A 24,025-nucleotide genomic window follows, 5' to 3' on the forward strand; every position below is an offset into this window, starting at 1 on the left:
GTGCTGGACACAAAAACGCGGACTGTCATAACTCGGCGGATGATGCCGTTCAGCATGAAACCACCCATGCTGCTTCGGCGTCCAAATCATATTCCAGCGGCACGAGAAGGGGTGGAGGGGGAAGCCTCGGCGTGTGGCCATAAAAGGGCAGCGTGTTTGGTGGGCACCTTCTGCTGTCCAGCGCCTCGCCGCCCATGCTTCATGATTTATGACTTCGCGTGAAGGCGTCCGAGCAGGCCACAACAGTAGCTCGTCCGCGCGTCCGTTTGGTAGTGGTAGACGCAAATGCACGACGGTCCACACGCCGGCCAAACGTCAAATCAAGTTTGTCAGCTGGTCGAATGAAAATTCATAAACGTCGGACCTTCGGCACCTTCCGTGGGTTTGTGCGTCGCGCTGTCCACCACACCATCCACGCATGGGTGGCTTCACGAACATTGGGGGACCGTGGACTACTCCCCCCCCCCCACCCCCACTCCCCTGGAACGCAATTAAATTAAACATTATTTAATCAAGCAATTAAAATTGATCGAAATCGATCCTTCGAACCGAATGGTGATGGTGGTGATGGTGACCAAATTGGTTCTTGCCTTGCCTGGCCATCGGGCCTGATGCTGTCGCTAGAAGCCATGATAAGTGATATTGCGCTGGCAGTGCGTTCGTCTTGGTCGTCGTCGTCGTCGTTGTGGTCTGAAAACGGGGATACCTTGTTTGGAAGGCGAGGCCCCCGAGTAAAAGGGTTTGTTGCGGAACGCTCCATTTCGGGAGAATCAACAGCACTTTTACAAACCCCAGTCACAATGTAGCTAGGCTAGGCCTAGGCTAGGCGTTAATACCGTAGAGACAGCCACGGGTTGGGATTAATTGGGAGAGAGATTTATGAGGCAAAGGGGCCCATCAAACGTGACTACTAGCATGCCAATGCTATGACGGATTTCTGACATTTTCACACCTTCAGTTAGCGACGGTGAACAGAGAGCGAGAGAGTTGCGTGATGTTGCTGTTCCGTTAGGATCAAGGATTTATCCTAAGGTATCCTAACGAGGTGTTGTCGACAGTCGCGGTTGTCTTAATTATCGCATTCCAACCTGACGTAGCATTGTACACAGATTCACGATCTGCTAAACGGTTTAATTATTGCGAGGCTACTTGGATTGAATTGTTCTGATCGGTTTGATGTTTACAAGTCGATTCGAATTGATTCTTGATGTCTTTTGAGTCTCGTTAAGACTTTTTCAACCTTTATTTTTCCAAATTGTACTCTGTAAATGTATGTAGAAGTCGTAAATGTAATGTAGCTACACGCATACACACTCATAAAACACCCTCGTATCTGGCCATCTACCTCAACTTCTCACCTCATACTGCTTAATGACGGTCGCTCACGGGCCCATCGACATGCCCATCGGCCATTTATTTTATTCTAATTTTCTGTGCCTCCTTCCTCCCAAAAAAAAAAAAACTCCCTCACCGCCCCAGTCGTAAGTGATTCTCCATCATCATCATCATTTGGCCTCACACAATTATCGAGTTCGTCGTTTTTTCTTCTTCTTCTTCTTCGGGAGGGGTGTAAGTACAGACCCAGAAAAGAACAGCGCATCCACGCGCCCATCATCTACCCTGCCCTGACTTCAATCAACGTCGTGCCACACGTCGCTAGAGGGCCACGCAATACGTGATACGCACCGTGGCACGCGAACGCAATTAGCGGTGTCCGGGGTTTTCGGGAGAACCGGAGGGCCGGCGAACCGATACGCATCACGCACGAACGCACGCACTCTGTTCACATATGGCTTATTCGACTTGTGTGTGTGTGTTTTGGGCATGTTTTCGACTCGGAGAGATCGCAACATTTCTCCAGTACCACGAGGACGAGTGAAAACAAAGAAGGACGATTTATGTGAAGGTGTCTCATCAGCTCATACGAGCAACGAGGAACGTCGGAAATGAGGTGGAACACTGGTCAATTGGTGGACCGACCTAATGAGGTACAACCAGCAGAGCAGTTCAACAGTTGGGTCCAGTTGTCCCTTTCAACGTTTTCACTAGTTACGAGTCCGAAGTACAGACGTTCTCGTTCTAGTTAGTCCGAGTACACTACCGTACTCAGTCTCGATCGATTTTTTCCTGAGGCCTAGATAAGGAAGGATAAATGGGTAATGCACGCAGGCAATGCACTTCTGTTCGCTACTACTATTTCTCTCTCTTGCTCTCTGCTCTCGGTTACTCGGAGTGGTTGTGATAACGCAATTGCAGCAGTGCACCTCCTCAACTGCTCTGCAAGAGTCTGCGTGCAACTCTCGTGCTCGAAGCACCCCGATTCGTTCGGACCATCCGGAAATAGAGAAAGCGGCAGTAGCAGCAGCAGTCGTTGTTACGTCGCCCTGGCAATACGGAAACGGACATCGCCTCAAGTCAATTTGGGAAAATATGTAAATTCGATACTATTAAATTTTTGCCATTGCGATAAATTTGCCTACGGCATTCGGACTCGTATAGCCACCGCTACGACACCTACTGCTATAGTACGGCACGATGAGAGCGGAACACCATGGCCACATAGAGGATCCGGATTCAGCATTCGGATTCTGCGTTTGCGAGATGTAGAACGAGGGGGTGGGGTGAGGATGGTGGGCTCGATGATGGATGACAGCTGTCCTACGACTGCGTTAGGCGTTGGTGCTACGGAATCGTGATAGCAACGCCCGTAAGGGCCTTCGGGCGCAGACCGCATAATTCAGCCAACCAGCTAGCCAGCCAGCCTCGGCTGGCCGTGAGGAGAATTTAAACTGTCACGAGTGCTGGCCGGGTGGCACTTGTCCTGGCTGCCATACAATGGACAGCCATGGAACGAACGGAACGGAAGGACCAACAAACAAACAAAAAATGCGAGAATCAGACGACATCTCGGACATCATATTTTGTAATAAAGATGCAAATGGGAACCGCAGGCTTGGTGTGCGTGTGTGTGTGTGTGTGTGAGGTGGCAAGTACGGCCCAAAACAACCACGGAGTGTCACAATTGTCACATTTTCCGATTGCCAGCTTGTTCGCAGCATACGCAGGGGTTTATGCCGTACGTTCCCTATTGATGACGTGTCTCGTTGACAGTGCGTGTGATCGCCTGCTTCGATAAAGGGACCATCTCGTCAGTTTCGCAATCCATTCGAGTTCGATCGAAGAAGGCCAGAAGTCGAAGAACGTCTTACGGCATCGGCATACACTTTGTTCGTCCTTTCATAACTTTCACTTTAATATGGCGTCTCCGTAACCTACCAACCGTTCATGCTGTACCCTCCTTTTCGGGGAGGTTGGAGGACTTTTTTTCGTTTTTTAATTTTCCTAATGCATGAGGAACACACCACACTAGCTCCACATGTAAATGCGACCATAGGAGGCGATGTCGTTCGGGTATCGTTGCGCCATACGGACACGGACGCTCGGACTCCTAGGATGGCGTGACTTCTGGCTACGTCTATCGTGTCGTGCCAAACGAAGAAGACTCGCTCGCCTCCATGTCTATGCGTGCGCCCGTGTATGTGTGTGTGTTACATAATCGGTCCGACTTATATGAATAATTTAATCGTACCATTTAACTAACTCGCACGCTTCAGCACACGGCACGATGTCCCCGTGATGTTCCTGATGATGTTCACCATGTAGTGCGGCTTCGTGTGCTCGCATGGCCCCAGGATGTCCAGCGTTGAGTGTCGCGTTCACGTTCTACCGGTCGACAGATCAGTGGCCATTGAAGTGAGCGCGTAATATATGAGTCAGGCTACCTCGTATGCCGACCTGTTGACCTAAGCGGACATCGACTTCGTAGAGCCGTATTGAGGGCGCTATGTGGATTGGATGATTCCGGTGTCTGTTCCAGGCCCTCCCCATGTACTGTAGTCGAAAATGACGAAGAACCTGGTTCCAATTATAAATCAACGATTCGTTACGAAATACACCATTCCCTTAACAAAAATTGAACTTCAAGACATTGACTTCCCCCCCAATACTCGATCACACGCATTAGCGTGAATTCTTGGTGGTGGCAGTGGTGGTGACCACAAGATGGATGGTAGCAATCTGCCTCCCGACCGCGGATCATGTTGACTAATGGAAATTGGAAAGGAGGAAGAAAGTCTCCCCAGGAAAGGAACATACATAAAACACCCAAAATCCCTTCCATCAGCAGGACATCGCAAGGAGCAATAGCCAAGTATGGGTTCGATACTCATAATACTCATAGTTTTACGCAAGGAAATGGATACTTTGCCATTGCTAGCAGCGAGGGTGTGGAACCACCCATCGGAAAAGTCAAGAAGGAATACATCGTCTGCAGTGCATCCTGATGACGACGAATACAAGACGCGCGTCTCTTGACCGATAACACCGAAGCTTCAACCCTCCAAATGGGGAAAGGAATGTGTTTGTGTTTCAAGGGGTGGAACCATTACACGGCGCTGGCACAGGCGAAAGCGTATTTTCCGCCAACGCGCAAGGGTCGAGCGGCATGTTTTGACATCCCAATAAACAGGCTCCATGACTGTTGTCTCCCTATCTAGCGTGATGGTGGTCCAGGGTGGATGGACATTTTGCAAACGATCATTTCACCCTCTACATCGGAGTGTGTGTTTGTTAGTGTGCAAGCACCGGGGATTTCGTCCTGTAAAATCCCCCTTTTTGCGTTCGTTTCTTCTTTTTTTTTCGTCCCGATTTCCATTTCCACTGATGCCCTTACCCTGGGCTGGGTACGCAAAAAACCCCTTGTCCACGATGTTCCCCCAAAACGAAAATCACTCCTGCACAAAAAAAAAACACACAGGGAGAACGAGGACGAACAGGCTTATCTCTTGTATGTGAGTGTGTGTGTGTTTGTGTGGATGACGCGTCACGCGTAGGAGGGATAGTAAAATGGAGGCCAAAAAGGGTGTCAGATAAAAATGAAAGATGCATTGTTCCAGCGACGACCACCGCACCACCACCACCACATCGGAGCGGTTCACTACGCACAGTTCATTCAAAATGGCATTCGGAGGGGCTACCGAGGATTACCGGAAACGCGGCACCACATGCCAGCTTCAAAATGGTGGCCAACATCCAACGCAGCATTTTGCTAACGAGCTGCTGATAATGGGAGATGCTATTGTTGTTCGCGTAGTTCGCCCTTTAACGCACGGACGTGCGATGGATTTTAGTGAACAATTGAAGCGACACCAGATTCCCGGTTACGCCTGGGCTGCTACGAGCGTTGTTAAAGGGAGCAAATTTATCAAATGCTTAGCCTCGTGCAGCTCGATTACCGAACGGACTGTCCGCTTTCACTGTAAAGAGTGATAGTCGAGTGATTAAGTAATTTTTTTGGCGATTTTTTGCTTCCAATGCTGATTGGGTGCAAGTCTTTGCGTTCCACACACGCCGATGGCTGCTGATGCATCAAGCAGCGAGGAAGGAAGCACGAAGGAAGGAGCAACGAGCAGCGAAACTGCATACGCAGCGCCCGAAATGCAGCATCCGACGGTCTCCCCGAGCGGATTGCAATCGAACAAGATTAATGTCCATGCAACGGGTGCACTTTTTACCCGTGCAGCCCGGGATGAAACCGATGGCCAGGACTCGTTCCTAATGGAGAGTAAAAGTGGCCCAAAAGCTGTCGCCGTTCTTTTTCTTCTTCTTCTTTTGGCTAGGCAAGGTCCGCACGCGGCGTCGCGCTGGATCCTTGGGGACCATTTTGTCAGTAAATCACGACTAATTAATTCCGGTTAGCTCTGCTCATCCGTCTCCCGGCCTGGAGTCGGTGTGTGGAGTCTCGGTACGACCAAGGCAATGGCGAGGTGGTGACATGGTGTCCGGATTGTGATTTCATTTGGTCTGTTTCGCTGAAAGACCGTGAGGGTTTTTTTCCTTCGTTTGTCTGTATGTGTATCTCACGCTTGTGTTTCCGTTTCCGGCGACCGGCGGGACCAAATCGAAACCAAACCAAACAGTAACCGTTGCTGCTGCTTGCGCGTCTGCTCGCCATTGCTGTTGCCGCCGGAACAATGTTTCGGAAATTGCCCCAAGGGACCCGACCCGATAGGCCGCATCAGATGCAAAGCATCGGAAGGGCGCAAGGATCTGTTGTGGGATATTGACAAGAAAAGCAAGCGGAAGGGGAACAAGGGCGAGGGTATAAGTAAAACAAAGTTCACTCGACCATGGAAACCAACAAATCTGAAGGATAAAAGGGTGGCTACTTCGCTGGAAGTCGCCACCCAATGAGTCGTCGCCGCTTTCTTACGCTGTTGGCAAATATTAAAAAAAGAAGATGATTGTTCCCGGTTGTCAAGAGAGTCGGTAAGCCGATAAGACGAGTGTCTCGCCAAGTAATATGCTCACAAAAAAAATGTCCAAAAAGAGATTGGTATTGGTTGCCGCCTTATGACGATGATCCTATGATTACTCGGGGTTCCGGGGGGGTTCTGCGAAAGACGCCCTGATGCATGACAACACACAATAAATTCGCCAATCAAGCGGAGGGGCTGTTGACCGGACCCTTCTTCGGAGTGAAACCATTCCTTGTGTGCTTCTTTTGCGTGCAAGCACGTTGCCATGGATACCAGCGGAGACGCCATTGGTGCGCTGCTAGTGTACACCATGACAGCGAAACGTCAAGATGGTTCATTTTAGATCATTTTGTGCGTCTTGGTGCCACTGTTTGAGTTCAAACAATGAACCTGCTAATTATGATCTCTTGTAATTAACCATTGTTTTGTGTAACTCAAAATTAAAACAAACACAATGAGTTGCTTGCTATCAACAGGCACATCCTTTAAATTCAGTATCCACCAAAAATCACCCAGAATGACGTTGTTGATGATGACGAAGACGCAGACAAAAAGAAAAAAAAATAACATGGCCTACTGACGCCCATTCCTCTTCCTGTTAAACAAAAAAAAAACTCCGGTTTCGCACTGACAGGACAATGGGAGTGAATATAGGAAGAGGAGGAAGATGGCTTGGCGTAACAACCCGGCGGCCCGGCCAAACATTTCACCCCCCAAAAAGGCGGGCCCACGTTGCGTCGTGTCGCGTCGCGTCGAGCGAGAAATAAAATAAATCGCCTATAAGGCGATTTACTTTATGATTTCATGATTCCATAACCATCCGCAGCACCCCTCGAATTCCGTGTAAGCAATACTCTGATACTGCTGCTGTTCCACCACAAGACGCCATCCACGAGGCCGAGGTAGGCAATAAAGAGGGGAGGTGAAGAGGAAGCGAACGAAGGAACCGACGTTCGGTAACAAGGACGAAGCGAAAAGATACGCGAATCCATGTCCGCTCGCTTACCGTGGGCCGCGTGCCGATCTTTAACAAGCTCCAGTCGTCGTCGTCGGCCGGCGGTCTCGAGGTCGAAGAGTGATGGAGGCGCCTGGCATTCGGTACCGAGGAACGGTTGGTTGGTGGAGTGCCGTCGGAATCGGATAAGCCCGGATATCTTCTCCCTGTCGTCGTCCTACTCAGCGGCATCGTTGTGGTTCACGCGCACCGCACGCCCAGGTAACGGTGCGTGAGCAACGACGAGGAAATAAATTTAATTTCATTTAATTTATCCCGATCCGGTGGAAGCAAGCGAAGGGAAGCGAAGAGGAGGAAATGATGATGTTGTTATGGAGCTTTTGAACTGATTTAGACGGTTCCTGTGGAATGGAGGACGGCTTATTGGAGCAGGAACTGTTGCACTACCCTTTGTTTCGGTCAATGAAACCGGTGAGAAGACTAACTTTTCGACTAATTTCAAATTATTTATTTACTTCTTATCACTAGGATGATGAGTGGCTTTATAGATCGTTTACCTCCAAGATTCGGATCCCTGTGTGTCCTTTATTTTATGTATAAAGACACACACAAGCGCACGCCATGGTTGCGAACCACTACAAACCAACTTCTCGGGGACTCCTCACGCCTACGCCGCTCAAATCAGTGACCAGAATCCGGAAGCTTGTTCTCGACAACTCGCTGGCCTGGGAACTCCCAAATAGCTCTGTTGATGGTGATGACGATGACGGGGAGAATCGTCGTATTGATTTGTTCCCCACCGAAAAACCCCAAAATCCACGAAAAAGGATCGTGGAAACGAACGGTGGAAAAAAAAACGGTTCCGGTAGTTCGGCGGCCCCAAAACAAGGGCGCCGGAACATTTCAAACAAATTTCAAACGATCCGAAACCGTCCAGCCGGGTCGGTAGTGACCAGCGTAAGGGAAAGGGAAGGGGAGGGTAAATGGCAACAAAAACCAACGACTACTGGCCAGGCCTGGAGGACAATGGCCTGGGAGCTGGGAAGGCGCCAAACAAACAAAAAAAAAGGTCAAGATTTAAAGCCATAAAATTGTAGGCAACAAAAGATTTCGCCCATTTCCATCCGGTTATCCGGACATTTTCCGGGTTTTGTTCCGTTGTTTCGGTCTCGTGCGTAGGCTCCAGTGGTGTGTACGCGCGTGTGTGTGTGTGTGTGTATGCGTGTATTTGATTGTTTTTTGCGTCTTTTTCTCCTTCTTCTTCTTGGAAAAAACTCCCCCGCTCGTTCCGATTTCCGGGTGTCCAAAGAGGCGTCCGTTTTACTGCCCCCCACTTCCTCCGAGCGGCCAACCGACCAATTCGCATTCCTTCGTTTTATTGCCAGCTCACTTCGATCCGCGCCGCGCTACGCCACGCCACGTCGCATGTGTTGGTGTATCGTGGTCGTAGTAGGCAGCGATAGCCGGCAACACGCACTCCAAAGCACGCATTATTGTTGTTGCTCTTTTTCGCCTGTCAAGAGAGGAAGCCAGGGGGTTTGGTGAGGAAACGATAAAGAAAGAAACAATATGAAGGGGTTTTCGGGGTGGTCGGCTGGCGGGGGAGGGTGAAAAAAAGTGAAACTCAACATGAAAAACACGAAAACCCATCGCCATCACCATCACCATCACCATCATCGTCTTCGGACAGCGGCTACTGCGATCATTTTCCTTTCGGGATGCTTTGCTCGAAGACGAAGAAGAGCAAGGGAGGACAATGGAAGGAAATGGAAGGAAGGGTGTGCGACGGTGCGTGACCGTCCGGGTTCACCCTTTTCTCTTCCACCTCCACTCCCCTTCCTGCAGCCTAGTGCGTGCCGGTGACGCGTTTGTCTTGACTTTTGCTGTCACTTTTTGCACTCCAAATGGCTTGGTCCCGGCTGAAATGGAGGTGTGTTTGTGAAGCCTCACTCACTACGGAAAGCCTTTAATTCCATTACAATCCCAGTGGTCGAGTTGGAAAATGGCTTCATCAGAAAAGTGTTGCTAGGACCAGCGCCAGCAACAAATACAAAGAACTCCACCGATTTTTTTTTTTCCGGTTAATGTAGACGACACATTTTGAGCAAACAATAAGACCCCGAAGCGTGTATTGTCTGGCATTAAAATCATAAACACCTCACCTAGCCATCTTGAGCCCTCTTAACGGAGCATAATGAGAACAAGAAACGTGGCAATTGTAAGTCGCAAGCATGAGTGGCACACAAAGCACACAAAACGCTTAACACAAACGAACAACGAGCAGCATCTCAAGCATCATGAGCGTTAAGCGTTAAGTGAAACAGTCAACACGGCCTCGGCCAATAAAAACTAACTACAGGTTGGCAGAGAGCGCGATGGCGTAAGGGACGGAACTTCTGTAACCGTCCTGAAGTCAGAAGTTGCGTTGATCATCGTTAGAGAATCGTGCAATGGTAGAGACGATACGCACAAGACAAGTACGGCAGCTACGTTGCTGGCACCCATATATCTCCTTTACATTGTGCCCCGTCTTAGGAGGGTGGAAGGAGCAAGCAAGGAACATGCGTCAACATTCCCCCCTCCAGGAGGGAAGCGTTCATGTACCGGAAATGTTACTACCGTCACTATATCTTGGCGACACCGCGTCGACAACGACGACAGCAACGCATCCCTCCGCTCGGTAGCAGCTGTTCCTGGTTGGTTTCGGATAGGTCCATTCGCTCGCTCGCGGCCTTCTTGCATAAATGTTTGCGTAAGTGGAACGGAGGGAAAGGACTCGCACGGTACGCAGTACGCAGTACGCATGTATTGGTGTATCCCATATTCCCTCCGCCCCCTCACCGGAAGTCACTTCTCCCCGGAAGCACGTGACGCGTCTGAAGACGACGACGACAACAACAAACCATTCCCAACAGCCAAGTCCCAACAGCATGGCGAACCGAAATCCCAGAGATGCCGTCCCTCCTTGTCTCCTCTACATCTCTCTTTCTTTTGAGAGAGAGAGAGAGCGATAGAGAGAGGTTCTTACCGCCGCCAGACACGCGCCCTGGTGGCCTTCGTCGGTTCTGGCCGTCGTCTCGCCACGCCAGTCGCCCTCTCTTCATGCCCTTACCCCCTCCTCTCGTGCCCAAAAGCCAACCGAACCGAAGCAGGGGAAAGACGCGTGTTGTTGTTGAAAGAAATGTTTCTTTTGCAAGCCTCATCCCCCCCCCTTCTTTCCGGGACCATCAAACATCACCCTTCGCGGGACGCACTTTAACACTCGCTTCGTCCTCCCCCTCTCAAGAACACAATGGCACACACGCACACAACGAGACCGAAGGGTGTCCTGCCGGGGAAGGAACGAAAATGCCGGTCGGCCTATGCGTGTTGGTGTACACGGAAGGTGTCTCCACATGGTTCTGGTGGACCGCGCGGCCACCCTAACGAAAATGGGGAAAAAGAAGAGGAAAAGAAGAAAAGTCAGACAAGCGTAACAAAGAGCATCTCCACCATCTTTTCCGGTCAGTCCGGGTGTTCCTCGGCTTCGGTTCGCAGGGACGTTGGGGGAATGGGGAGGGGATGGAAATCTCTGAACCAACTTGCCTGTCCTTCCGCTCGCACAGGACTTCGTTCTTCCCCACTTTCTGTTAGGCCTCGATTCAACAAGGGTGTCCACAGTCCAGTTCTATTGTTGGGTATTTGGGTGGGTGGTTGAGAGAAGGCGGGGGGATGAAGCATCCCCTGTTCCTTCGAACAGATCAATGTATTGGTGTGAGCTCGGTTCCGTGCCGTTGAATCATGCTTTTTCATTTGCGAATCGCCTTTTCGCCAGCTGCCCCGCTTGACGCACACACACACCACAATCAATGGAAAAATGGTCAACTGGATTATGCTCGGCGGGTGGAACCGGTGGAAGGACGGGGTGGTTGCAAAAAGGCCAATCGAAGTCATCGAAGACGCCATCGAAGAGGGTACTGCTGTTGATGTTTGATCAAAATCAATATGGAAGCGCACGTTTTTTTACATTTAAAGCTGCTGAGCGTCCTCGCGAACTGACACTTTAATTGTGCACCATTTGAAGCTCCATTGAAGCACCGACAATCGGGTTTGTGTTTGAATTGAATTGGCTTTCAATCAATTAGTTCCTCCGGCGAGCAGCAACCGCCGTGTCATCGAGCGTAAGTCCTAGGGCCGGTAACCAAGCAACAGGAACGCGATTCGCGATGTCTTGCGTAGCAATTTCACATAGCAGCTTCCGGACAACTCCGCTGTAGCACTGGCTCCGGCGGCACCGGAGTGATAAGAGGATTATGGGGGATAAAACAAAACGGAGAAGCGGAAAGACAGCGAGCGTTGGGTCGTGAATCACGATGGAGAAAAAGGGAAAAAAACAGGAAGGACGAAACGGAGGAAGAAAAAAAAAGATTACATTCCCCCGTTCTTGCCCTGGCACGAATGAAATGGAGCTGCCAGAGCGAAGCGTGCGGCCGCGATAGCAGCCAAAGTCGCTGTGATACCGATCCACCGAATCCACCGCAAACCGACAACCGAAAGTAAATTAGATTCACCGATAAGATTAGGTCGGTGGACATGGTATGGGTCCGTGGCCTGGCACAACAGGACACGTGCAATGATTTAGTGGACTGAGCCCCGTTTTGGTGAGCCGTCTTCCAAGTCCAAGAAACAACGCAGCGATTGTTATCTAGTGATTATGGTTGGTTGCTGCAGAAGAAGCAGAGAAATTGGTCGAGAAATGGTCGCCTTAAATGTTTTAATATGTTTCAATTGTTGACGGTGCAAGAGATACAATGTGTCTGCGTACTGCAAGGACGAATCTCACGTGGGTTTATGGTGCAGGAAAATTGAAGAACCCACTCTAGAGCCTCATCAATTACGCACGAGTACCATCCAATCGACGTTGGTTCAGTCGGTTACTCGCGACATATGTTGTGACTTGTTCGAGTGACACTTCAAGCTCATCAGTTACCGCTGCGCTGGCATACTCTAGCGCTCCGTTTACTCCTCCCTGGCTTGTCCAGCCTTCAGCCAGGCCCATCATTCGATTAATCAAATGTCTAGAGTGCCCGATTAAAAGGGGACATAAACTTTAAAAAAAAAAACTCAATCTCCGCTCGCCACTAGTGTGTGAGTGTTTGTGTGTGTGTGTGTGTTTGCCACTTTACAATCTGTCACCTACTGCGCAGACCAGTTCGATCCTTTTGTTCCCCCTTATTTTCATGCGCGCTTCCAAAAAGGATTATGCGCGAGGCCTTGATGTGTGATTGTTGCAATTACCCTACGCCATGTTGCACTTTGAGCAGTGTGCAGCTTCCACTTCGGAGAGGTGAAGTGGCGGCAATGATTGAAACCACTTCAAGCGATCCAGTTGAACGGGAAGGACGTGCGATTACCGGGGCATTATGTAGCAACGGCGAACGGGAAACCTCATCGCACCACAGGAAGCCATAATTTTGTCACCATCCAGCCTACTATCTACCGACCAACCGACCGATTGGTATCGATGAAGTGTTTGTCAGAAGTGTCAAAACTGTTGCCCGCTTGTCGTTGACATGTTTTGGCCGGATCTACTGAAGGAAGAGTAGGCTCTGGAAAATGGCCGGACGCAGCAGCAGCAGCAGCACCACCACCAAGCATCTGCGGGGCAATGGATGGTGGCAATGCCTTTAGGAATGCCTTGCGTAAGAGGAGGAAGCGTGGCCCACGGTGGTGTCATGTAGCGTAAAAGGACACCACAATTTGTCGCCCCGCCGGAATGCTCTCGTGGGATACGGTGCGAGGAACCGTCGAAGCAATGAGGTTATGGTCCGGGCAATTGAGAAGAACATCAGCAGGCGTGAAACGATTCCAGGAAGATTCCTAGCGACATTATGATGTAGAAGGACGTTGTTCTATAGCTTCTGAAGAACATGTTTTTTTTCTTGGGAAACTACATTGCTGGTCCTGGCGCTGTAACTAGGCTGGCGTCATGTACCTTCCCTACACAACAAACAAACACTCGCACGGAGATCACCTCGTTGACCTCGTTGTGTATCATCCCTCTCTCGATAATATATGGCGGTAGGATGGTGGCGCAATCAGGGCGCTTGTTTCAAAATGCTCATCCTGTCATTCGCTGGTCATCTGCTTTCATTTAGATTTTTTCGGTTTTTTTTTTTGTCATAACGCTTTGCCGTCCCACTTACAACAAAATGAAACAAAACAAAAAAGGAGAGCATAATCACCGCTCTTGTTTGTGCTGCGTGCGTTAATGCCCTTCAACGCATGGAGAACAGAAAAAAACAGGCGAAGCATCACCAATCACACACACACACACACAATCCATGTTACAATAAACGCAAATACACACATACTGGTAGCCCGGCACCCTTGTCACTCTGCGCTCAGTTTGATACTGAGCGAAGCGATTTTTTAATGTCCTTCGCACTCCCTTCCGGTCCCTTGTTTAACGACATTTTCTAGTTTTTTGTTGTTGTTGTTGTTCTGCCTTCCTTCGCGTGCGCCCCTCACTTCTCACTTGCGCCCGGACATCGGTTCTCAATTACCCGAGACAGATCCAGGGGGGGGAGGGGGTTGTCACTGGGTACAGGATACCGGAGGTTCCGCATTACCTGCCACTGCCACCAGAACGGAAGCATCGAAAGTCAAAACACACTCCCAGAAACCGTGCCGAAATCGATGAAGGACGTTCGGTTTAAAGGACAACGGGAGGGAAGGGGTTGCAGTGCGCGAAGTGACACAAAATAAATATGTTAATTTCTCCACACTCGAGTCACACCGGAAGCGCTGGCCGGTGTTGTTGTTGTGCCGAACACCGAGAAGTTTGGCAGGTTTTAGGTGGGAAGGGATTCACCAGAATGATGGGCACTAGACTGGTTAGAGGTGGAGTTTGTGCTGATTGAAGTGATTTCGCCTATGTCGTAGTATCTGGTGGTGTGCTAAGGCCATCCCTCTATTGACAAAATTGGCCTACCAAGCCTCCCAATCATCAAGGTTCGTGATATGATTTCCAGATTTGCTACTTGGATTGGGATTAACGCCAGAGATCGTGCGTAGATTGCCTACTCGGACCATGCCATACATGTAGGACACCCGTTGTTTGACAGTTGACGGATTGTATAATGCGAATCTGAAGGATGTACCCCATCTAGGATGATGGATGAGATCCAAAAAGGCGCATCAGCAATGAGGGATTCGTTATCGAGTTGAGATTAACCCATCTGCAGTTGCTTACATTTTGCGCCAAGTAGTAATGTCTGAATTGCAAAACCTTGTTTGAATTTAAGTGCACTACCTTAGAATTCAATAGTTTCCAGGACACATTCTCCCTCAATATGGCCCTGATTCTTGAAGGTGTGATCCGGAAAACTTTTTCTCTTCCTTCTCCGCTACAAAAAAAAATCCCACCCGCAGGCTATCGGCTGGCAGTCCCCGATCTCCCGTATCGGATACCGGAAGGCACGTAAAATCGTAACAGATTTCCGGGGCACCGTCCTTGCACACACAAGTGTCAGTAATTGATTAGCAGTAGCCCAGCAGCAGCAGCAGCAGCAGCAGCAGCAGCATCGGGATCCTTACTGTGCGAACTACGTAAACAATTCGCCCACTTTCCACTCCTCCTGCTGGGCCTGAACGATGCAGATCATATGGTGTAACACACCCTCGATGGACCCTCTCTCTCGAGCGAGAGACGATAGTCCGCTGAAGATGATGGATGCGTTCGAGAGGCGGCTTCCTGGCCCACGATTGCACGATCACCGCTCAGGCCCTAGTCTTTCGCCTGGCCTTTAAAACCACGTCCAAGGACACGTCCCCTTGTCCTGCCTGCAACCCCCCCCCTACCTCACGTTTCGCACTGTAAATAACCAACTCAATTACCATTCCTTTGTAAATATTTTATTATTTTTGTACTGTTTTCCTTTATTAATAACTTCTGGTCGCACCCTCGTGGTGGTCGCTCCAGCGCGACTGAAGCTGCATTTTGTCGGTCGGTTAGCCCAATACAAGGGACGAAGGGAAGGCCGGATCGACGGTGAGGAGGGCGCAGCCGCCATCGACACCGACCGACCGACCGGTGGCTTCCCGCTGAGTGTCTGTTTAATATGTGATTTGCCCATCGGCAAACATCTGTTAGACTTTTTGCGCTAGGTTAGGGATCGCGGTTCGCTCTTTCTCTTTCTTTCCCCTCTCGATTTTCCCATTTTCCTCCTTTTTTGGTGCTGCTGCTGCTGCTGTTCTAGATCTCTTTTTTAGTATCGTGAGGGGAGCGTTCTCCCGATGGCGTAGCAAATGAAGTTTGCTTTTCGAGAAAAGTGAAACTATATCCTCCTATACTGGTGCCGCTGGTGCTGCTGACCACAGTAGGGGAGGGTGGCATGGAGTGGGCTAGATCATTTACACGCGACGAGATCCCTCGCCAGACGCAGCGGGAGTAGGGCATAGCTGCAGAAGTACAGGAGGGTGTTCGATGATGATTTGTATCACTCTGCCAGTCAGCCAGCAAGCCAGCGGGTGGCCGATGAAGTGGGCCGCACAGTAGGACCGTTGTGCAACTCTAAACTGCACTTGTTTCGCCAACCTCCTGTGGAGTGCCCCGTACACCGTGAACGAACAAGGGCGGGAGTAGTGCTACTCGAACCCAAAATTGATGCTAATTTCTGGATGCGTGCATCCAGTGGCACCCACAGTTGCAGTAATGGGCAGGTATCGGGTGTCCTGGGGCCTCGGCGCATCCCTTAGCGCTGCGCGAACAGTTGCGTGCCTCTATTTGGTCTAGCGTTATGGATGAGCTGATCTCGCTCGAAATTGCTCATCTGTCGCGGATTTTGTGGTTTTCTGGATTAGGTTACCGAGCGCGGAGGATCCTTTGGTGGCTCATCGTGTCGACGTCCAGATGGTCCAGAAAGCTGGATGGCGTCGTACTTCTGACAGTTACCGTTGAAGTGATTACCAGAAGGTCCCGATGATGAAGTTCTTCTGTCTTCTTCCGCGGCGCATATTTATGCCAGCTCATAACTCATTCCAGCGACCTCTCGGATATGTAAATATCCAGTCGTTTACCGTCAGCCATTGTGACTCTTGAAAAGATTTATTGCACAAACCCGGAGCGACAAATTGCCGCGGAACGTGTTTTAATGGCTCTCGAACCGGTTCATCCTAATGCTGTGGAATCATTGTAATCACATCTCCAGCTACCAAAATGCTATGTTGGTAATAGTCTCTTTACTCTATTCTGAATGATAAAAAAAACACGCTCAACCTTTACTCCCGGTCCCGAATACTGGACTCACAGTATATGGTAATTACGGGAGGGTCTATCGTGCGTTTCGCGGGGCAAGTAATAAATAAATCGTCCCCAGCAATTATCAAACACTTTCAATGCGCAAACACCTCGACCGGGCTGTACCGCGACACCGACATCTCACTTTCTCTCTTCTTGATCTTGAAATGGATGGCTTATTCACGGAGGAAGACGGGACTCTTGAATAGGGACCTTCGACTTCCAGGACCACCATAAATTAGGACAGGGCAGAAGGCAGACCCCTTGGGTTTCCTCGCAGTGAGCGCGTGAGGTGTGATTTGTGAACTGAATTCGTACACTTCCGAAGCGAACGGAGGGGACTGGCATTGTTTACAGGAACGTCTTTTGAATGTCCTCAAATCGTCGCCACGTCGTGGAACTATACAATGAATCCCACCCTGTGAACACACTCACACCTAGAGTATGTTTGTCATCAAACGTCGTCGTATCCGCGGAGTCCTCTCAGGGCGGATCCCCAGACGCTGGTAAAACTAGGGCGCGCATACCCGGCATCCGGATGGAAGCGCGGTTGTCACGGAGCAAGTTGCCCTGGGCGTAATCACGGTTTATATCCCAGGTTAGCCAACGTTCCGATCCCTAAACACACTATTTACATCCCTCCAAAGACGGTACACACCCGTGTACCTCTCCTGGGAGTGCGGTCTCGATGGAACCGACTGAAAACTGTTAACGGATTTCAGTTAACCACGATCGAATAAAGATGACTCCCAAGAGGTATCTTGTCCTAAGATACCACCATCGTTTGCCGTTCCATTGATCTTTGCTGTTGATGTGACAGACCTGTTACCAATTTTTACGACTCCTAAGTCGAAACCGAACTGTACTCATTTTATTCCACGGTTAGTGGCAGCTCGAGTACACAACATCCAACCCATGAGGTCGACCTATTGAGCGACCAGCTGCTGACAAACTCTTTGGAACGTGCCCCTAGCTAGTACTACACCCCTGGGGCGGGGAAGCGGTCGCATACTCATCAGCAACCCATTTATAGAACTGTTAAACGACGCGTTTTAGATGTCCAACAGATTCCTTACCAGAGCCTTTTGATCTAATAGCCGGTTTTCTCCCCCCTTTTACTTCTCGTTACAGATTTTTCCTTAAGTTTTTCCTCAAGTGCAACCAAAACTGTCTAAAGAATGCTGGCAACCCGCGGGACATGCGACGATTTCAAGTGAGTATTAATCCCCAACCTGTAGCACCGGAGGGAAATCGCGTCCGATGACTTCCCGGGGGGGGAACTGTCATCCGAAAGTGCGAGTAGCCTTCGGAGGTTCCAAAACGCGTAGATCATTTTGCTAAATATTAAATTGTGAAAGCTCGAAACCCTTTTGCCCCCTACGCCTGTCCTCGAGACGCGGTTAGAGGTTAAACATTTATCAGAAGATTAAAGAGGCTGCTAGGAGCAAGAATGTCTTCAAACCGATGTGTCCATCCGGTAGTGCTAGGTCCATAAATTCAACCATGAGTGTAGTATGTGCCGGCCATCGGGGCCAACGTTGCCGGGTTTTATTTTTTGCCATCCAGAAGAAGGCGAGTTTCATGTGAGAAAAGCTAGCTAATAAATTCCCCCAAGATGAATGATCCAGAGTTCAACCATGCCCATGGCGGCCGTGGTGGAGGTCGTGGAAAGGGGCGTTGATGGAGAAATTAGCTTGAATAGAACCATGATGGGCTGAGCTACAAATAGCGCATCTCATGCACATTACCAGGGCTGGATGAAGAAACTCAAAGTAGCCGGCAGAAGGGCAGAAGAAACGACGAAAATAAGGTTCCTTGGATGGATATTTAGCTGACGCATAGTAGTAGGCCACGCCACAGCCGGAGACGGGGTTAATGAAAATGTCACCGCCTACTCGACGAGCGGGTGAAGAAGTTGGTGAAAATAGAAAGAAAGTAACGACGCACGATGGATGCTCGGAACGAACGGAAATAAAGAAGATGCGTTCTATCCATAGCCACCACCACCACCTTTCCACTCTATGGACACCATCTTTCTTCATCTGGACTTTCTATTTATTTTCGTACGTTCATTGATGAGGGCGGCTCATGGCATTATCTTGTCGGTTTTTCTTAAAGATGGCAGCCATCCGAGCGTTTGCCGGCGATTCTCATTGAGTGTCTGTCAAAGACACTCGAAGTTAGGGATTTTGCAGCGGAACTAGAAGCCGAGGTCCGATTTTTGGGGCGATTCGCGGTAAACCTTTTTATGCAGCTAATTATATTCTTTTTGTTTCTCTCTCTCCCCCCTTTCCCATCCTTTCGTGTCGCAAAATGACCCCCTCCTCCTCTCCTCCTGCCATGCCCTACGCGCTCCTTCCGCATCCTCGTCCAACGCAATCCGGCAATGATGACGACGACAACCACGACACAAAATGCCCCCAATGGTACCCTCCAATTACCCATATATTGCAGGTAGTGATAGCGACCCAGGTAGCCGTGGACGGGCCTCTGCTGGCCATCTCGGACAACATGTTCGTCCACAACAACAGCAAGCACGGGCGCCGGGCGAAGCGGCTGGATCCCGAAGGTACACCCAACTCACCATTGGCAATGTCGGGCCACCATCTGGCCCCGGACAGTACGTACGACGGTCGGTTTCAAAATTCAATTTCTCAAAAAACTTTACAACCAAACGCACACCCTTTAGCTTCTCTGTTTTTTTGCTGTTTGCTGTAGTTTGTCTGTTTATTTATTATGTCCTTTTTGGTTGACCGTTATGTTAGTAAATTCACTTTAGTTTCTTCATTCTGTAGAACTCCATTAAGTTTGTAAGTCGTTTTTGTTGGTAGTATAATAGAACCAATATGATTTGCCGTATCCAACAAAGCAGCCATTAGCTAGTAGCGCACCATACACACTATACTCCAATTGGCCAATTATCCTTTCCGGCAAACAAGTTCCATGTGGAAGCAATCGTGATCCGTGATGCATGCCGCAAATGTGTTCCGGCAAATCCCTTCACAATCCCATTGCTTTCACATCCAAGAACTTTATACGTAACTCTCTTTCTCCTCGGAGAGATCTTTTTGCGGTCGTCGTTCGTACTATGAGGAAGAGGAAGGCAAACGCTGGTTTTCAACCCTGCACGTTCCAGGATTTCAATCATAAACTATCGCCTCGACTGCGAAATTCCCGCTTTTCAAATCTTTTCCCTTCCGATTTGTGCAAAGCGGAAACGGAACTATCGAACGCTGTCCCCCGGAAAAGGCGATAAATCAAAGCAAACGATGAACTGGTGCATTGAAGCGTCACACAAGGAAGTGCATCCACGATAGTAACAAGAAAGCTTTCTCAAGCGAAGCGTTAAAAGGTGGAAAACATTTATCCGAACATTCCTGGCATCCCCAGACGTGCTTACGAAAGAATGATAATTCATTGGCCCTCGTAACTTTCGATGCATACGATTTGGGTTAATAAATGCATAGCCGCATCGCACCATCGCTACGATAGGAAGCTTCATGAATGTAATTTTGAACCTTCCAGCATAGAGCGCGATGGAATGGACTCGAGTCGTACTTGCTAATGAACAAACTGGCCACTCCGGACTGTTGCTGATGGAGAGGAAAATGCAATTTTCCCATTTCACACGAGGAAAGAGAACCAGGGACATGGGCCTCTGTTCGCTTCATTTGATTGTGCTACATTGTATGTCCGGTCGTCCGATCCACCGTCCTCTAACTAGCGGTTCTGGCGCTCAATTAAATTTCTAGTTTTCTCTATCCGTAACGGGCTTCCAGGGATGGATAAATCCTGTCCTGGATGACGCCAGACCGGTACCGGCACCAATTCTCCCGGGCCTAACGCTTCCTTCCGGCCAGCGAGTATGTCCGGTGTGAATAGTACGCGTGATAGTGGAAATACCACACACGCACAGTGACCGCGGATTCCACTCAACATGTGGTTGAATTTTTAATTTTTATCAAACCAACGCTCCGTTCCTCCCTACGCCAGAATGTAAGGTTGGTGTCGATGGCCGTTGTTTGGCGTGAGAGTTGCCAGTGAGTCCTATATGCAAATGGTTTCACTCCGTTGCAAAATCAACGCAACAAGTTTGAGTTTTGTGAAAACCATTTCACTGCCTTGCTTCCTTCTCCTGTACTTCCAACACGGCCGCAACGTAACACTTTGGCCGATTGCTGACTTCGACTAACCTTCCTCCCTAACTCTTCCTTGCTATGCGCATGCGGTATCCATTTACAGGCATCTATCCACCGCTACCGATGGCTACACCCTGCATTAAGGCCATATCACCGAGCGAAGGATGGACCACGGGTGGTGCCCAGGTGATTATCGTCGGTGATAACTTCTTCGATGGGCTGCAGGTCGTCTTCGGGACGATGCTGGTCTGGAGTGAGGTAAGTGTGACGCTCGATACAAACTTACACTCGCAACCCGTAATTCGTATTGATTTTATTTAATTATAAACGTTATATGTGACATCGTCTTCACTTCAGCTTATCACCTCCCATGCGATTCGGGTGCAAACACCACCCCGGCACATACCGGGCGTCGTCGAGGTGACACTCTCGTACAAGAGCAAACAGTTCTGCAAAGGATCCCCGGGACGCTTCGTCTATGTCTGTAAGTGTGCACGCGTGGTGTGAACGATGTTGAGGTCGGTGTTGCTCTTATCGTTTGCTGATGTACGTGTCTTCTCTTCTGTCTTCGCCCTTCCAGCACTCAGTGAGCCAACGATTGATTATGGATTCCAGCGGCTGCAGAAGCTTATCCCGCGCCATCCGGGCGATCCGGAGAAGCTACCGAAGGAGATCATCTTGAAGCGGGCAGCGGACCTGGCGGAGGCACTCTACTCGATGCCACGCTCCCCGAACGGATCGTCCGGTTTTAACTCGTACAGTGGACAGCTGGCGGTGAGCGTACAGGATGGTGCTGGTCAGTGGACTGAAGGTGAGCGAGGAAGAAAGGCAAGACCTTTTAAGGTGTGGGCCTGTTTGATAACGCTTCCGATTTCGTTGCAGACGAGTATACTAGAGCCCAGAGCAGTAGCGTTAGCCCACGAGGTGGTTACTGCAGTAGCGCATCGACACCGCACTCGTCCGGTGGTGGATCTTACGGTAGCAGCAATGGCTATGCTACCGCACCGAACATGACCGGTTTGACGTCATCACCTGCCAGTGTTTTCAATTCAACTACAAGTGAGTAATCCGAGAACCTGTCACCGATAAGACCACCTGTTAACAGTGTTTTCCTTTTCTCAATCCGCCAGGAATTAATGGTCTGATGAGTGGTGGCAGTGGTTTCAGTCCTTACTCGATGACAACCTGTAGCACGCAGGGCTACACACCGAGCCCGCTGGCTGCCACTACTTCATCCAAATGAGCAGCCAGCCCCGGGAGCGCCGATGGTCCGAGCGACACTTGTTAATAGTTTTTTTTTTGGGCAGCATATTAGTTCTTAATCCGGAATTCGAGTCAATCAGCATCAGCGTTAGGATTATATTTACACACTTGCCTGCCTACACCTCAGGATCAGAAAGCGATAGCGTTTTGTTCTGATAGCGTCCATACATCTTCTCATCTTCTGTTCTTCTCCCCTCGTTTCCCTTCCCTTTGGTTAAGTGCAATAAATTTCCAACCAAATGAAAGCCACTGAAGCGCTAACCGAAAGCGAGGCAATATATCTAGCCGAAGCAAGCGAACTTATAGAAAAAGCGAGCGAATGGCGTACCGCCGCGCTCGGTGTACAGTTGTGTAAAGTACGTAGTGGATGGGTGGAGATATCATGCAGCGAGAAGGCAGCCCGTCGATAGCATAGTCGCACGCAGTCGTTGTTTGCGTATACTATTATTCTTAAAGTAGTTAAATTTTTTGCCAAAAAGAAGAGTAGCAGGTGAACGAATGAAGGAGAATGCTGGAACGAATGGCGATTATGCAGCAATGCCGTTTGGTAAGAAAAGAGATAGTCTAGCGTAGAGTAGAGCTTGGCAGGGGAGGGTTAAGCAAATCGAAAAACTATGAAGTTTGGTCAAAAGAATCAATCAATCGAACTACATATCGAACCGACGCGGCATCAGTGGCATGCGTGTGTGTGTGTGGCATGTGTGAAAAGCTCGATCAGCGAAACGCCAAGACGGCCGAGTCGTAGTCACGCGCGCGTGTATCACAGGCAATCATATCTTTATGAACTTAAACTAATAATAAAAGAAAAGCATACACACGTTTAAAGCAGCGAAACCAATGAACGAAAAAAAACCACATTAAATTCATCTACGCAAATCTAAATGTTCACAACGCAAGTCTTATAGAATAAAGAAACAGGATACACTAGCCGAACCGCGAATCAAAATCGCTAATATGGATACGAGCGCTCGGGGTGCTGTGCTTCAGGCGAGTTTTTCTCCATTCAACCATTCAAACCCCACCAAATTAATGGGACAAACATGCAGTTTCAGTTCATCGGTACGCGTAGCTAATGAATGGGATGATTGGGTAAAGTTTTCGTCTCGTCAGTCACTCATACGCTGCTTCAAAAATAGATGGAATCAAATCAGGCTCGGGCAGCAGCAGAACGTGCTACCATTATCTTTGTGGAAGGAAAACAATTAACGAATTCGTATGTGTACAGATAAATGATAGTTCATTGCACTTGCAACTAACACGGTGTTGTCCATTTGCTTCAATATCTCCGAAAACCCTTACCAGATAGAGGATTCCATCAGGATCCTATAACGGTTGCATGCGAGCTACTGAAACTCGCTATAAGCAAGGACCAAAATTGCCATAAATGCCATTGCCATTGCTGTTCTAAAAGAGCACCCTTGCATCACGGTCGAACGCCAGCACCTACCGCCGCTTAGTATATCCGGAGGGATATTTCACCTTCGGAAGTGCTTCCGGCGGTCCGATAACCCCGTGGTTCACATCCGTGGTAACCATCGATATGATCTCGGTGTGCATTCGTATTAAAATGTGTTCCGTTCTTTGTGAAGAGTTGTGATGGCAAGGGAATTGATTTGTGATATTTATTATTCTATGCATTCGTTCTCTTGAGAGATGTGAATATACACGCAAAATTACAATTACATTCACATTGACACGTCATGTTGCTTCCATGAGTATTTTAGTGATAAAGACCCTGGACCCGAAATTTGCTACCAACTCTTATCGTTGTGCATATCCCTTACGCCAATGGGACCGCTCGACGATTGCGAAATGACGAAATCGTCGTTTATCAATATATTTCAATTTATAGACTTATTTGGGCAAGTGTCAATGCAAGTCATCATACATCGAAATTCAGCACTGCCTATGAAATAAAAATTTGTCGCTAATCCATGCCAATCAGCTTTTACGACATACGCAGAATCAAGCTATTTATCGCCCGATTAGTCTCAACATTGATAAGGTAAGATAAACGCATCGGACATATTTCTCGGCGTTGGAACAGCATCGCCAGTTTAGTCAACCAACA

The 24,025-nt window shown here is 49.1% G+C and overlaps 1 protein-coding gene across 1 annotated transcript in view; it reads left to right on the top strand.

Moving 5' to 3' along the window:
• LOC125953690 (transcription factor collier) overlaps positions 1–23,071 on the top strand; it is a 50,407-nt gene extending 27,336 nt beyond the window's left edge. The window contains exons 8-14 of the mRNA XM_049683400.1: positions 17,684–17,765; positions 19,007–19,184; positions 20,795–20,949; positions 21,049–21,175; positions 21,272–21,502; positions 21,574–21,750; positions 21,822–23,071. Coding sequence (XP_049539357.1) covers positions 17,684–17,765; positions 19,007–19,184; positions 20,795–20,949; positions 21,049–21,175; positions 21,272–21,502; positions 21,574–21,750; positions 21,822–21,934 — 1,063 coding nt within the window. The 3' untranslated portion in view covers positions 21,935–23,071. The remainder of the gene's footprint in view (positions 1–17,683; positions 17,766–19,006; positions 19,185–20,794; positions 20,950–21,048; positions 21,176–21,271; positions 21,503–21,573; positions 21,751–21,821) is intronic.
• The last annotated feature ends 954 nt before the right edge of the window (positions 23,072–24,025 follow it).

This window comes from Anopheles darlingi, chromosome 3 (genome assembly GCF_943734745.1).
Source record: "Anopheles darlingi chromosome 3, idAnoDarlMG_H_01, whole genome shotgun sequence".
NCBI lineage: Eukaryota > Metazoa > Arthropoda > Insecta > Diptera > Culicidae > Anopheles > Anopheles darlingi.